The sequence below is a fragment of the Symphalangus syndactylus genome, chromosome 9 (assembly GCF_028878055.3).
Source record: "Symphalangus syndactylus isolate Jambi chromosome 9, NHGRI_mSymSyn1-v2.1_pri, whole genome shotgun sequence".
NCBI classification, from domain to species: domain Eukaryota; kingdom Metazoa; phylum Chordata; class Mammalia; order Primates; family Hylobatidae; genus Symphalangus; species Symphalangus syndactylus.
The window spans coordinates 108,885,011-108,897,793 of record NC_072431.2 but is presented as its reverse complement, the minus strand read 5'-3'; the positions used below and the strand labels follow the sequence as shown (position 1 = coordinate 108,897,793).

Sequence of the window (12,783 nt, the reverse complement as noted above, 5' to 3'; positions counted from 1 at the left end):
GGGTGGGCTTGGAGGGACAGTCAGTACTGCTCAGATCCTGCCGCTCTGTAAATGCTCCACTAGGTAGGAATAGCACTCATCACTGCTGGGCAGGGAGGGTGTGACAGAGCAAGGAGCATGCCATTTATGGCCAGTTGAGACTGTTGAACTGGGAACCAGGAGGCTGGGCCTGTGCCTGCCCTCTCTGAGCTCAGTGGCCTCCTTCTTGCCTCCCAGCAACCTTGGGCAGACACCCAGACCCTCCTGCCTCCCAGAACAGGCCGGATGGAGGACCTCCCTGGCTGGCCAAATCTGCCTGCGGTGCCTCCCTGAGCTTCTCAAGCTCATTGAGCTCGGGATGGCTCCTCTGACAGAGGCTGACTCAGCCCCGGAGGGCTCTGCAGGCTGCAGGACAGGGAATCACAGACTCTCAGATGACAGTGTCTCCTGAACCATGGAGTCCATTGCAATAATATCAATTGCAAACGTGACGGGAGCTGGTGTTGCTGCTTTATGCATCTCAACTCCTTTAGTCCTCAGAACACCCTATTGAGGAAGGAACTGTTATCAGCCATTTTACAGAAGAGGAAACAGGACAGAGACGTTAAGTAACTTGTGCACAGTCTCAGAGCGAGTGAGCTGTGTGGCTCCAAAGCCCGTGTTGTTCATCTCTGTTCCACACAGTCTCTACACGAGGAGACTGAAGCCCGGAGAGGGAAGGTCACTGAAACAGGCAGCAGGAGGGTTTCTTTCCTCTAGACTCAGGGCTCCTCCCTCAACCAGATCCAGCCCGACAGCTCCTCTGTCTCCACCCGGCCTCCCTGCCAGGCCTCCTCAGAGTTAACAGCGGCCTGGCCTCACCCTTGGCCAGCAGTTGCAAGTCCAAACAGGCTTTGCCCACATTCCCTGGCTGCTCTCCAGCCCGCAGCGGAGACAACAAAGTTCAGTTACTGAGAGGGCTGAGCGGAGGCTGCTGAAGGGGAGAAAGGAGTGAGGAGCTGCTGGGCAGAGAGGGACTGTCCGGCTCCCAGATGCTGGGCCTCCTGGGGAGCACGACCCTCGTGGGTTGGATCACAGGTGCTGCTGTGGCGGTCCTGCTGCTGCTGCTGCTGCTGGCCACCTGCCTTTTCCACGGACGGCAGGACTGTGACGTGGAGAGGAACCGTACAGCTGCAGGGGGAACCCGAGTCCGCCGGGCCCAGCCTTGGCCCTTCTGGCGGCGGGGCCACCTGGGAATCTTTCACCATCACCGTCATCCTGGCCACGTCTCTCACGTGCCGAATGTGGGCCTCCACCACCACCACCACCCCCGCCACACCCCTCACCACCTCCACCACCACCACCACCCCCACCGCCACCATCCCCGCCACGCTCGCTGAGGCTGCTGCCGCCGGTGCCTGTGGACAGCAGGTGCCCCTGCCCTCCCACCGTTCCCAGGACAAGTGGACCCCATGTTTCCCTGTGGAAGGATGCGTCTCTGGGGTGAACGAGGGGAACAATAGCCTGGGGCTTGATCCAGCTGCATTTGCATGCTATGCCCCAGTGTACTATGGCAGCAGAGAATGGAGGAACACTGGGGCCTGTGGTGCTGAAGGGTTTGGGGAGTGGAGAGCAAGGGTGCTCTTTTGGGGCTGGACAGCCCATCTTGTGACTGTGACTCCCAGTGAGCCCCAGAAGTGACAAGCATGTCTTGGCAGAGCCAACACACAAGTGGATGTGAAGTGCCCGTCTTGACCTCCTCATCAGGCCGCTGCAGGCCTCTGGCAAGCAGGGCACTGGGAGAGGCCCTGAGAATCTCCTTTTGGTTTGGAGAAGGCAGTACGAAGCTGCACAGTCAATTCATCGGTGTCTTAGTCCAAGAAAATAAAAACCACTAAGAAGCTTTTGTGAAGAGGCTCTTGATTACAGCATAGTGGGAGGGAGGGAGCTGCCTGGCCTGCGTCCTCATTGCCCTGGGACCTCCCTCTCTGATGAGAAGAGGGTGCCTGGAGCAGGTGGCTTCTGTCTGGTTCTTAGGGGCTGGTTATGGAGTGGGAAGAATTGGGTGGGCTCTGTCTGAGCTCTGAGGGAGGATTCAGGGTTTGCACAAAACCCTGCCCACAGCAGGTCCTGTGTGCACCAGCAGGGCTCTGGCCTTCCGTGGGACAGCCCAGGGCCTCGGGGAGAGGAAGGTTGGAGCCGCTGCGAGCCTGGCTCCCCAGGGCTCTGCCCCTGTACTTTTTTCAGCCCATGTCCAGGGCAGACTGAGCTCTGAAACTCGAGGAAGCCCCATCCACAGGGTGCCTTGAGTCCAGTTTCCTTGGTAACTGGATCAGGGTTTCTTCTCCAAGCCTTGCGTCTTCAGCCATCCTGCCCCAGCTGGTGCCGGTGCATGGTGGGAGGGCTGGGAGGCAGCGAGTGGAGTTCTTTAAAGTGGAGGCTGTGGTGCCGGGGTGCTGGGTGTTGGATGGCCTTGGGAGAATGCTGGGGTCTCACTTTCCTCTTCTCTGCAATGGGGTGGATAACAGAGATGCCCCCTTGCCGAAGCCTGGAGGCTCGTTGGAATATGCTCTGTGAACAGCTGGTGGGATCCACAGCAAGGAAGGAAGTCTGGCTCTGAGGCCTTCAGCCTGTGCCTGTGAGCTGAGGTGGGAATTGGGGGGAGATGAGGACTGGGGGCCAGGAGAGGCAGTGGGGAGGGGCTGGAGAGCAGGCCAGAGAGTCAGGGACTTGGTGACTCACCGGAATAGAATGTCCTCTTTCCTTTCTATTTCCCAGTGGATTCTCTGTGAGGGCTGGAGGAGGAGGGAGTGAGAGAGAGGGAGGCAAATTCACACTGATTTCTCCCGCCTTAGGTTTCTGGGTTGGGAAAGTGGACCCTAGGCTGCCGTGCAGTGTCCTTCAAATCCACCCCCTTCTCCATTCCCATGCCCTGCCTAGCCCAGCCCCCTCCATCTCCCCCTGGATTCCTGCCAGCCTGCTCCCTGCAGCCCTGCCCCTTTCCCAAGCATCTCCAGGCTGATTTCACAGATGAATCAAAGATGGGGAGGAGGTTCCCCGAAAGCCGGAAACGGAAAAGGAAGCCTATGCAGGGCGGGAGAGAACCCACTGAGCAATTGGCCTTTATTCCAGTTCAAAAATGCGGAACCACTCAGACAATCTGCAGGCGGCCTACAGCTGCGTGTACACAGGAAGAACAGGCAACGAGAAATCAAAGGAACAAATGTTCAAGCTCGAGGCATAGCCTCCTGGTGCCCTCTATCACCCCAGTTAAGGAGGCGATGTTGGGAACTCAACCTGAAACCACAGGCCCTGCAGATCAGCCCATCGTCTCCTTCCTTCTGGTCATCCCAGTTAATACAAATAATCCAAGGAATTGGCTTCCTGTCATGGCCCACAGCCTGCTCCATGTGGAGGAGCCCAGGGCCCAGATGGTCTCATCATCTCAGAAAGGGGACAGATTGAGAATATGACAGGCTATCGTTTGCTCTGAAAAGTTGCTCTCCCATCCTGTGCAAAGTGCCAGTTTCCTAATACTGGTACTAAAGAAAGTTCCCTTGGGCCTTGGAGAAACTGAAAAGGACCCAGTCTGTATGAACTTGGGCCAGCCCTCTGCCCTTTCTGGCACTTTGCACCCAGATCAGTAAAATCGCAGAATCAGATGGTTGCTCTGTGGTCCCATGGTAACCGGAAGGTGCACTGAGCTAGGAGTGGAGGGAGGGCGGTCCCTCCTCGGCCATTGCTCGCGCCTGTTAACATGGCTAATTCAGAATGGGGGTCAGGTCATGTAACCTCTATGACCATAGGATCTTTATCTATAAAATGGAGGCTACATCGCTATGCAGGGTTGCTGGGGAGGTTATATGAGATCATGTCTGGTGAGGTCCCGTGCCTGGAGTTATTGTTCTCATTACTCTGTTTCCCAGAACATGGACAAAGTGGGGCTAATAGCCCAGTCTCCTTTCTGGAAGTGGTGGGGGTCTCAGGAGGTGCTGGGTGTGAAAGGGCTCTGACCTGGCAGACTAACTCAGTTGCCTGGGCCTAGCTTATTCCCCTGACCTCCTGTCAGGGAGCAGGGTGGAAATGGCCTGGGGTGCGCATGGTGGGATGGGATAACTGCTGAGCGGGGGTTGGACGGCTGCAGTGTGGGTCCTGGGCCCTCGCTCACAATTGGAGGAAAGAATTCAGGAAGTGCTCACAGCTGCTCAGACATCTCGGAGCCAAGTTCCAAGCAGGATGAAGGCTGCAGCACCCAGGGAGGAACGCCATGGTCCCTGGGACGGCCACCAGGCCAGGAGGCAGCAGCACCAGGTACAGCCAGGGCTGGCCTTTGGGGAGCCCAGGGTAAATCTCAATAGTTCAAGAGTGTGAGCAACGGGCTAAGCAGGCAGCAAAGAGGGCGGACGAGGCCGGCATCTAAGAAGGCTCTTCCGGGACCTCCAGGTAAAGAGCCCCACGGCCATGGACAGGGCAGGGATTCCCAGGGAAGCACCTGATACTGTATCTAAACTGCATGATCCCAGCGCCATGCAAAAAAGGAGGCCAAATGCAACCTGCCGCTGCCTCCAGCCCCTGCTAAAGGCCCTGGCACCTGGGGTGACCCGTGAGTGTCCCCTGCCTTGCCCAGAGCTGGCGCATGCCTTCCTCCCTCCTCATGTCCCTGCCCCCAACACAGTGCCAGGGGCTGGGGAGGCAGCAGATAGGCCAATTGAAGGACTGGCCCAAGGTCCCTCCTGGGGAGGAGCCGGGCTCCTCCTGCATCCACAGTTGGGGGAGTATTTTGTCTTTGGTCTGAGTGTAACTTGCTCTTGAAATCTGTAGGCGTCACCGGAGGGCCAGGGCTGGCTAGGCTCTCTCTGTGCAACGTCTTCTGACCCCTCCTCTCCACCTCCTCTGTGTCCAGAGAATCTGTGCTCACGTCTTCCAGGACAGTGCTTCTTCTAGAAGCTAACATGGAGCTGACCACAGCTCTTGGAGGCATGGCCTGAGGCTTAGAAAATAGAGAGAGAGAGATCATCTGAGATTTGAGCAGTGGGGCCACGTGGCAGCGCCCGAAGGCCTGGAGCAGGAGCGACCCAGGGACTCAGAGCAGCATCTTCTTAGGAGACGGAAGGAGAGCCGCCGGAGGAGCACGGGGCACCTGCGGTCGCCAAGAGCCTCCTGTTCTGGATGGGAGCGAAGGCTCCGAGAGGACCTAAGGTTGCTCAGTGGGCCATGGAAACGGCAGTGATTGGTGTGGTGGTGGTGCTGTTCGTGGTGACTGTGGCCATCACCTGCGTCCTCTGCTGCTTCAGCTGTGACTCGAGGGCCCAGGATCCTCAGGGGGGCCCTGGCCGCAGCTTCACGGTGGCCACGTTTCGCCAGGAAGCTTCTCTCTTCACGGGGCCTGGTCGTCATGCCCAGCCAGTGCCAAGTGCCCGGGACTTCTGGACCTTCATGTGACGCCTGAGTCCCCAGGATTTGCTGTGCTGCTGGGTCAGACTCACCCACCCCTCAGCAAGCCTTCCCTGGCCTTCCCCTCCTCCCAGGGCCTTCTCCCTGTCCTTCCCCTCCGGTAACCTGTGAACTTCCCGTCTCCTCCCATTCCAGCCTTCTGTGCCCTCCAGCCTCGGGGATCCTTGTTATTGGGACAGCCCAGCTGGGGTTGACCCACGGGATGGGGCTTAGGAGGGCTCCGAGGAGTGAGTGAACAGACACAGCGCCGGACTGCATGGTGGGCCGGCTCTGCTGATCTACACCAGGAACTGAAATATCACTGGAATTTATTGTAGACAGTGTGCCTGTGACGCTGGTTCTGTTGCCACCTGGGCACGCAGCACCCTCAAGTGGACATTTTTAGAAACCGCTTCTTACTTGCTCTCCTAATGACTACTTTTGCACATTGCACAGAACCCAACCTCGAGGCCTGCTCCCTGCCAGTTGCCTGAAATCAGCCCTAAAATTCTGAAACCAAAGAGCTGCTTCCTGAGAACAAGTTATTTACTTTACAATTGAAAACGTATATCCTTTTATGGGCCTTTCCAAATCTGATTTGAAAAACCACAAAAGGAAACAGAAGAGAAAATAAGAGCCACAGAAAGTACGATATGTTTTATTAAAATGAAAGCCAGAAATGAGATATTTTAAACGTATTTTTAATGAGACTTTATTGCTATATTCCAACAGGTCACTTCTATTCTTAGAGAATGTGAATGACTTGTGTCACTTCGGAGTGACAGAAAAATCAGGAACCGAAAGATAATTCCAGACAAGTTAAAATGTTATGTTACATTCAAAGCTCTTGTTTTCATCACAAATAAGGAGATATTCAGTTTTTATTAACAGAAAACCCATTCTCCCGTGGCCATGGAATAAATACTGTGCTATATTTAAGGAGTTTGGTTTGAAGGGTGCAAAATTGTGAGCCTCCTGGCTCTTATGTCTGTATCCAGCCCTGAATAGATGGCTCTCCCAGGACCTGTTTGTTGAGGGGGGCAGGACTGAGCTTTAGGGGGGCTCTGGCCTCTAAGTGTGTTCAGACAGGCTGCCCTTGCCATGTGGCTGCCATGGGAAGGGCTCTCAGAGAGAGTGGCTTGGAGCTGGAGAGGTGCACGTGGCGAGGGGGAAGGGGTGGGGAGAGAGTGAGGCTGACGGAGAGGGATGGGGAGGAGCATGGTGGGCAAGGCTCAGCCCATGTCCAGGAGCTCCTGGGACCATGTCCTGGACACTCCTGACACCAGCCTTCAATGCAGAGCCTTCAGAGATGCACGGAGAAGGGAACTGGCACATGTGGGGAGGCCCTGCAGACGGAGGGAAGAGAACTTTTGAGGGCTGTGTTCTCTAAAAGCGAACAGTGAGACAAAGTTTGGGTGCAAGATATTTATCAGGGACCAACACCTATAAGGGGAAGAAGGAAGAAGCAGGATTGGGTAGAGGAAGAAGTCAAACCGTGATGCAGGTCCTTAATATCCCCCCACCTTAGCTCCGTCTCTGAGTCCCTCTCCCCTCCCCCAGGGTCTAACCTCAGCCAGGGCAGCTCTCTGCAGCCGAGGCAGGCCTTGAAGTCCTTCCTATTTTATTATTTTTATTTTATTTTATTTTATTTTAGGAGATGGGATCTCACTCTGCCACCTGGGCCAGAGTGCAGTGGTGTGATCATAGCTCACTGCAGCCTCAAATTCCAGGGCTCAATCAATCCTCCCACCTCAGCCTCCTGAGTGGCTGGGACTATAGGTGCATGCCACCATGCCTAGCTAATTAAAAAATCCTTTTCTTGTAGAGATGGGATTTCACTATGTTTCCAAACCTGGCCTTGAACTCTCCTGGCCTCAAGTGATCCTCCCTCCTTGGCCTCCCAAAATGTTGGGATTACAGGTGTGAGCCATTGCATTTGGCTGAAGTCCTTCCTTTAAAGGGGACCTGGGCAGCACATCTCCACAGGAACGCTGTAGCGTCCTATTCTTGGAAGAGCCTAGACTGATCAGAGGTTGGTGAGTATGTCCAGATACAAAGAAAAACCTGGGCACAGGAGATCCATGAGGGGAGAGACGGCTGTGCAGGATCTGGAAGGGAGAAGAGTGGGCCTCAGTCTCCCTCTCTCCTCAGCCAGAGTCAGCTCTGCTCCAGCTCAGGCACCCTTCACCAGGAGCCAGGCCCAGGGCTCTGCTCTTGTACTGTGTGGTCACAGCATTCACTAGGTCAGTCTGGGAGGGTCTGCGGGCTGGAATCACAGGGCTGTGAAAACAAAGTGCTGGTGAAGCGGGCATGGGGAGGGAGCCTGGCCTCCCTCTGCAGGAGACAGGCTGTTTGCCAAGCCCGGCACGCTCTTCATTTGTTCACCTGCCCATCTGCCCACCCATCCACCCACCCATCCATCTATTCCTGGAGTAGATGCCGCCTCACTTACCCATGCATTCATTCACTTATTCATTCACCCCTCCATTCAGTAAAAACTGACTGGGCACTGACTGTGTACCCAGCCCTGCCAAGGGAACGTGGGGGTCAACTGGACGTTTGGATCCCGTGGTCTCCTAGATAAGGCTGTATGTGTGTGGTGTGTTTTACAAGTGTATGATGTGTATGTGGTGTGTGTGTAAGCTGTATGTGTGTAGTGAGTGTGTGTGGTGTGTGTTTTTGTATTCTGTGATGTGTGTGTAAGCTGTATGTGTGTAGTGAGTGTGTGTGTTTTTGTTTGCTGTGGCGTGTGTGTAAGCTGTATGTGTGTAGTGTGTATTTTTATATGCTGTGGCATGTGTGTAAGCTGTATGTGTGTAGTGTGTATTTTTATATGCTGTGGCGTGTGTGTAAGCTGTATGTGTCTAGTGTGTATTTTTATATGCTGTGGTGTGTGTGTAAGCTGTATGTGTGTAGTGTGTATTTTTATATGCTGTGGTGTGTGTGTAAGCTGTATGTGTGTAGTGAGTGTGTGTGTTTTTGTTTGCTGTGGCGTGTGTGTAAGCTGTATGTGTGTAGTGTGTATTTTTATATGCTGTGGTGTGTGTGTAAGCTGTATGTGTGTAGTGTGTATTTTTATATGCTGTGGTGTGTGTGTAAGCTGTATGTGTGTAGTGAGTGTGTGTTTTTGTTTGCTGTGGCGTGTGTGTAAGCTGTATGTGTGTAGTGTGTATTTTTATATGCTGTGGTGTGTGTGTAAGCTGTATGTGTGTAGTGAGTGTGTGTGTGTTTTTGAATGCTGTGGTGTGGGTTGGCCCCAGGTACTCCTGCCATTCTCCCCAGTGTAGCCCACTGGGTAAGAAGCAGGAGGGGCCCAGCAACAGGGCAGCGGAAGCCTCTTGCTGTGACAGTGGCCTCTTCCTACTGTCCCCAAGGGCAGGAGGTGGCCGTGCAGGGACAAGACTGAGGCTGGCACCAACACGCAGCAAAGCCGGGAGTGCTTATCTGGTGGCAGTGAGGGAAGTGGCTGTGCAAGGTCACCCTGGAATCTGGGGCGGAGCCACACTCAGGCCTCCCAGCTTCCAAACCGAGCGCTCTCTCAATTCATTCTACTTCTCTTGCTGGTTCCATTTATTGGACTTTTTTTTTTTTTTTTTTTTTTTTTTTGGAGACGGAGTCTTGCTCTGTCGTCCAGGCTGGAGTGCAGTGGCGCGATCTTGGCTCACTGCAAGCTCCGCCCCCAGGGTTCAAGCCATTCTCCTGCCTCAGCTCCACAGGAGCCCGCCACCATGCCCGACTAAGTTTTTGTATTTTTAGTAGAGATGGGGTTTCACTGTGTTAGCCAGGATAGTCTCCATCTCCTGACCTCATGATCACCTGCCTCGGCCTCCCAAAGTGCTGGGATTACAGGCCTGAGCCACCGCGACTGGCCCATTTACTGGACTTCTGTGACACACCAGGCACATTGTGCTTCCTCTGTGTCCTCTCATGAGTGTATACAGCAACTCCATCACCTCCATTTTACAGATGAGGGAACCGAGCCCCCACACTTTGAGCCAGTTTGGGCAAATACCAAATCTGCAGAACAATGCTAAGCTGTCGTTTTCCTCCATAAGTGATATCTGCACCCAGCCAATTCTCAGGGACCCAGTTCATATCTTCAGGAGGAAGGGATCCAGGGGATCTGATTTGCCCCAGGTTCACCTGAGCAAAAGCCTTGCTGGCACCTACCCATCTGAACCTTTTTTTTTTTTTTTTTTGAGACAGAGTCTGGCTCTGTTGCCCAGGCTGGAGTGCAATGGCATGATCTCAACTCACTGCAACATCCACCTCCTGGGTTCAAGCAATTCTCATGCTTCAGCCTCCCTAGTAGCTGGGATTAAAGTTGCACACGACCGCCCCTGGCTAATTTTTGTAGTTTTTGCAGAGACGGGGTTTCACCATGTTGGCCAGGCTGGTGTCAAACTCCTGGCCTCAAGTGATCCACTGGCCTCGGCCTCCCAAAGTGCTGGGATTCCAGGTGTGAGCCACCACGGCCGGCCCCATCTGCATCTTTGACTTGAAGAAGAAGCAGGTCTTTGCCCTCTACAGTTTTAATTGACAGTCCAGGAAGCCTCCCCCATAGAGTAAACTTCTGTGGAGGGCTGGAATTAAGGGTTAACAGACATCAGTCCTGACCCAGCCCGCTTAAGGCCTTCCTAAGGCTTTGCACCTGCAGAGATACAGGCTGTGCCTCTCTGAGCAATGGGTCTTGCTTCCCCTTCACTTCCTGGGGCTTCTCTCAGCTCCACATGGGGCAAAGGGCAGGGAGAACCCTGCTCAGTTCCGTCCAGCCCCACTGGGACATGGAAAGGCTAATCCGAGCCCCACCTCTGCCACTCAGTTGCTGGGCCTCAGTTTCCCTGGCTGTACGGAGAAGGTAAGAATCCCATCGTGGCTTGTCTAGAGGATGTGTGAGAGTGAAGATCCTGGGAACCCAGCTGTCAGGAGCGGTCAAGGGAAAGAGGCCTACCCCACCCACCCCCTCCCCACCACCTCCAACCCTTGCCCTGCTCTTTCTCTGCATTCCTGGACTTGAAAGCAGGGTGGCGTTTCTCGCTGGGACAGGCTGGATTCTGGAATCTAAGAGGCCTTGAAATAACATGTTTTCCGGAAAAGTACCTTCCTTAAAGGAAACCACTTGTTCCAGGGAGTAGAAAAGGGTCATTGTACCTTGCCAGGTCCGCATTCCCCTGAGGACGTGACATTTGAAAAGGCAGACTCAGTTGGAGACAGAGACCTGCACCCCCTGCCCCGTGCCTCCATCCAGCATATTCGTGACAGTGAAAAGTTAGAAACCACCTCGACACTAACAGAAGGCGGCTGGGCTGGCAAACTGCAACACAGCCACAGAATCAAATGCTAGGCAGGCGTTAACGACAATGAGGTAAATTTAAACTCATTAACCTGAAAGGGCTTTTATCATGTATTGGTAAATTAAAAGGGAATTAGAGGACTATAAATGTAGCCGCACCCTTAGACGCATAGAAGACGATGTGGAGAGCTGTATGCCAAGGTGTTGATAGGCCACTGTCTCTAGGTGGGTGGGATTGTTTGTGCATTTTATTTTTTATTTACTTACTTTTTTTTTTTTTAAGATAGAATTTTGCTCTTTTTGCCCAGGCTGGAGTGCAGTGGCGTGATCTCAGCTCACTGCATCCTCTGCCTCCCAGGTTCAAGTGATTCTCCTGCCTCAGCCTCCCAAGTAGCTGGGACTACAGGCAGGTGCCACCACACTTGGCTAATTTTGTATTTTTAGTAGAGACAGGGTTTTACCATGTTGGCCAGGCTGGTCTTGAACTCCTGACCTCAGGTGATCTGCCCACCTCGGCCTCCCAAAGTGCTGGGATTACAGGCGTGAGCCACTGTGCCTTGCCTATTTGTGCATTTTAAATGTTTTCCCTTTGTGTTTATCTGAATTTCTCATAATGAATGGTTTGCTCTTGAATAAGAAAGAGCAAGAACCTAACAAAGGAACAAAAGTTATTTTAAAAATTATAAAACAAACCAACTCCAATCTAAGAGATACAAAAACACAGTCAGACATAGACACAAAAATGGGGGCAGATGAATTTCTCAGAACAGATACAATGATAAGGACATGCACACGCACACATCCACACAGACACACACCCCTCTTCTGCCTAATTCGCATGGCTGAGGTAGGCAAGGCTGGGGAGTTGCAGTCCGTGGGGGTTTGCCAAGTTTCCAGGAACACTGGAGTCTGGGTGTTGGGGTGGCTGCTGGAGCTTCTGGGCAGGTTGGGTGGGCTGAGGAGAGTAGAGGGAGCAGCCTGGGGCTCACTAGCCTGAGTGAGAGGCCTGGCTGTACCACACCCAGCCTGCACCTCCTGGGACAGGGTAGGGCTCCTAATCCCGGGTCCCCAGTTCAGGCAAGGCTGAGGGGCCTCTGCCCAGGCAACTCTTTCCCATCCCAGCAGTGGAGGGAGACAGCAGGGTCCACAGCTGGGGAGGGGCTTCCCGGCAACCACCTACGACTTCCAGGCTGAGGCCTTGTCAGCTGCCTACAGACCCCACTTAGGAAGCCAGGGCTGTGGTGGCTCATACAGGGTCCCTCTGTCCTTGTCCTCCTGAGATACAGGCACAGCCACAGCCCTGGCGTGGGGCCTGGCCTGAGGCAAGGGGTGGCTGCCTCCTATTTCAGGTGACAGTCAACTGGCCCACCCCATGTCCTCCATCATCACCACTGTCACTGTCCTTGTGCAGACCTCACCATGTCATCTCCTTATGGGCCTCCCTGGCTTCACCTCACCCCTGCCTGCCTGGCCGCCAGAGAGGTCTTTCTTGGACACAGACCTAACTCCTTAGAGGGCTACTGGGTGGGCCTCTGTTCCCGCCTTCAGAGTTCGCTATCTGTGGTAGGCATAATAATCATCCCTCAAAGATGTCCGTGTCCTAATCCCTAGAAGCTGAGAAAATGTTGTGTTCACAAAGGGGAATTAAGATTGCAGATGAAATCGCAGTTGCTAATCGGTTGACCTTACATAAGATTATCCCAGATTATCTGGGCAGGCCCAATGCAGTAAGAAATGTCCCTTCACTGTGGAGGAGGGGGGCAGAGGAGTCAGGGCAGGTGATGCAAGAAAGACTTGAAGACAGAAGCAGGCCACCAGCCAAGGAGTGTGAGAGTCCCTAGAAACCAGAAAGGAAAAGACAAGGAAAAGCGTTCTCCCCGGTTGCCTCCAGATGGGAACGTAGCCCTGCCAACAGCTTTTTTTTTGAGACTGAGTCTCGCTCTGTCGCCCAGGCTGGAGTGCAGTGGTGTGATCGCTGCTCACTGCAAGCTCCGCCTCCCGGGTTCACGCCATTATCCTGCCTCAGCCTCCTGAGTAGCTGGGACTACAGGAGCCCACCACCACGCCCGGCTAATTTTTTTGTATTTTTAGTACAGACG

General features: G+C 53.9%; 2 protein-coding genes across 4 annotated transcripts; both read left to right on the top strand.

The window, feature by feature from the left end:
* Positions 1 to 797: 797 nt before the first annotated feature.
* On the top strand, positions 798 to 1,859 carry HRCT1 (histidine rich carboxyl terminus 1). The gene has a single exon (XM_055294478.2). It carries the CDS (start codon positions 1,011 to 1,013, stop codon positions 1,356 to 1,358), a length of 348 nt encoding a protein of 115 aa, XP_055150453.1. The 5' UTR covers positions 798 to 1,010; the 3' UTR covers positions 1,359 to 1,859.
* A 2,324-nt stretch (positions 1,860 to 4,183) lies between these two features.
* On the top strand, positions 4,184 to 6,330 carry SPAAR (small regulatory polypeptide of amino acid response). 3 transcript variants are annotated; one of them, XM_055294477.2, is made up of 2 exons: positions 4,184 to 4,269; positions 4,862 to 6,330. In XM_055294477.2, exon 2 carries the CDS (start codon positions 5,128 to 5,130, stop codon positions 5,398 to 5,400), a length of 273 nt encoding a protein of 90 aa, XP_055150452.1. In that variant the 5' UTR covers positions 4,184 to 4,269; positions 4,862 to 5,127; the 3' UTR covers positions 5,401 to 6,330. The 3 variants fall into 3 exon arrangements, with proteins under 3 accessions (XP_055150452.1, XP_055150450.1, XP_063465315.1); XM_055294475.2 differs by having other exon boundaries at positions 4,186 to 4,401; positions 4,780 to 6,330; XM_063609245.1 differs by having other exon boundaries at positions 4,191 to 4,269; positions 4,780 to 6,330.
* Positions 6,331 to 12,783: the final 6,453 nt, after the last annotated feature.

Bases quoted from the DNA above. Each gene is read 5' to 3' on its own strand.
- HRCT1 (XM_055294478.2), top strand. From the start codon at position 1,011: ATGCTGGGCCTCCTGGGGAGCACGACCCTCGTGGGTTGGATCACAGGT.
- SPAAR (XM_055294477.2), top strand. From the start codon at position 5,128: ATGGGAGCGAAGGCTCCGAGAGGACCTAAGGTTGCTCAGTGGGCCATG.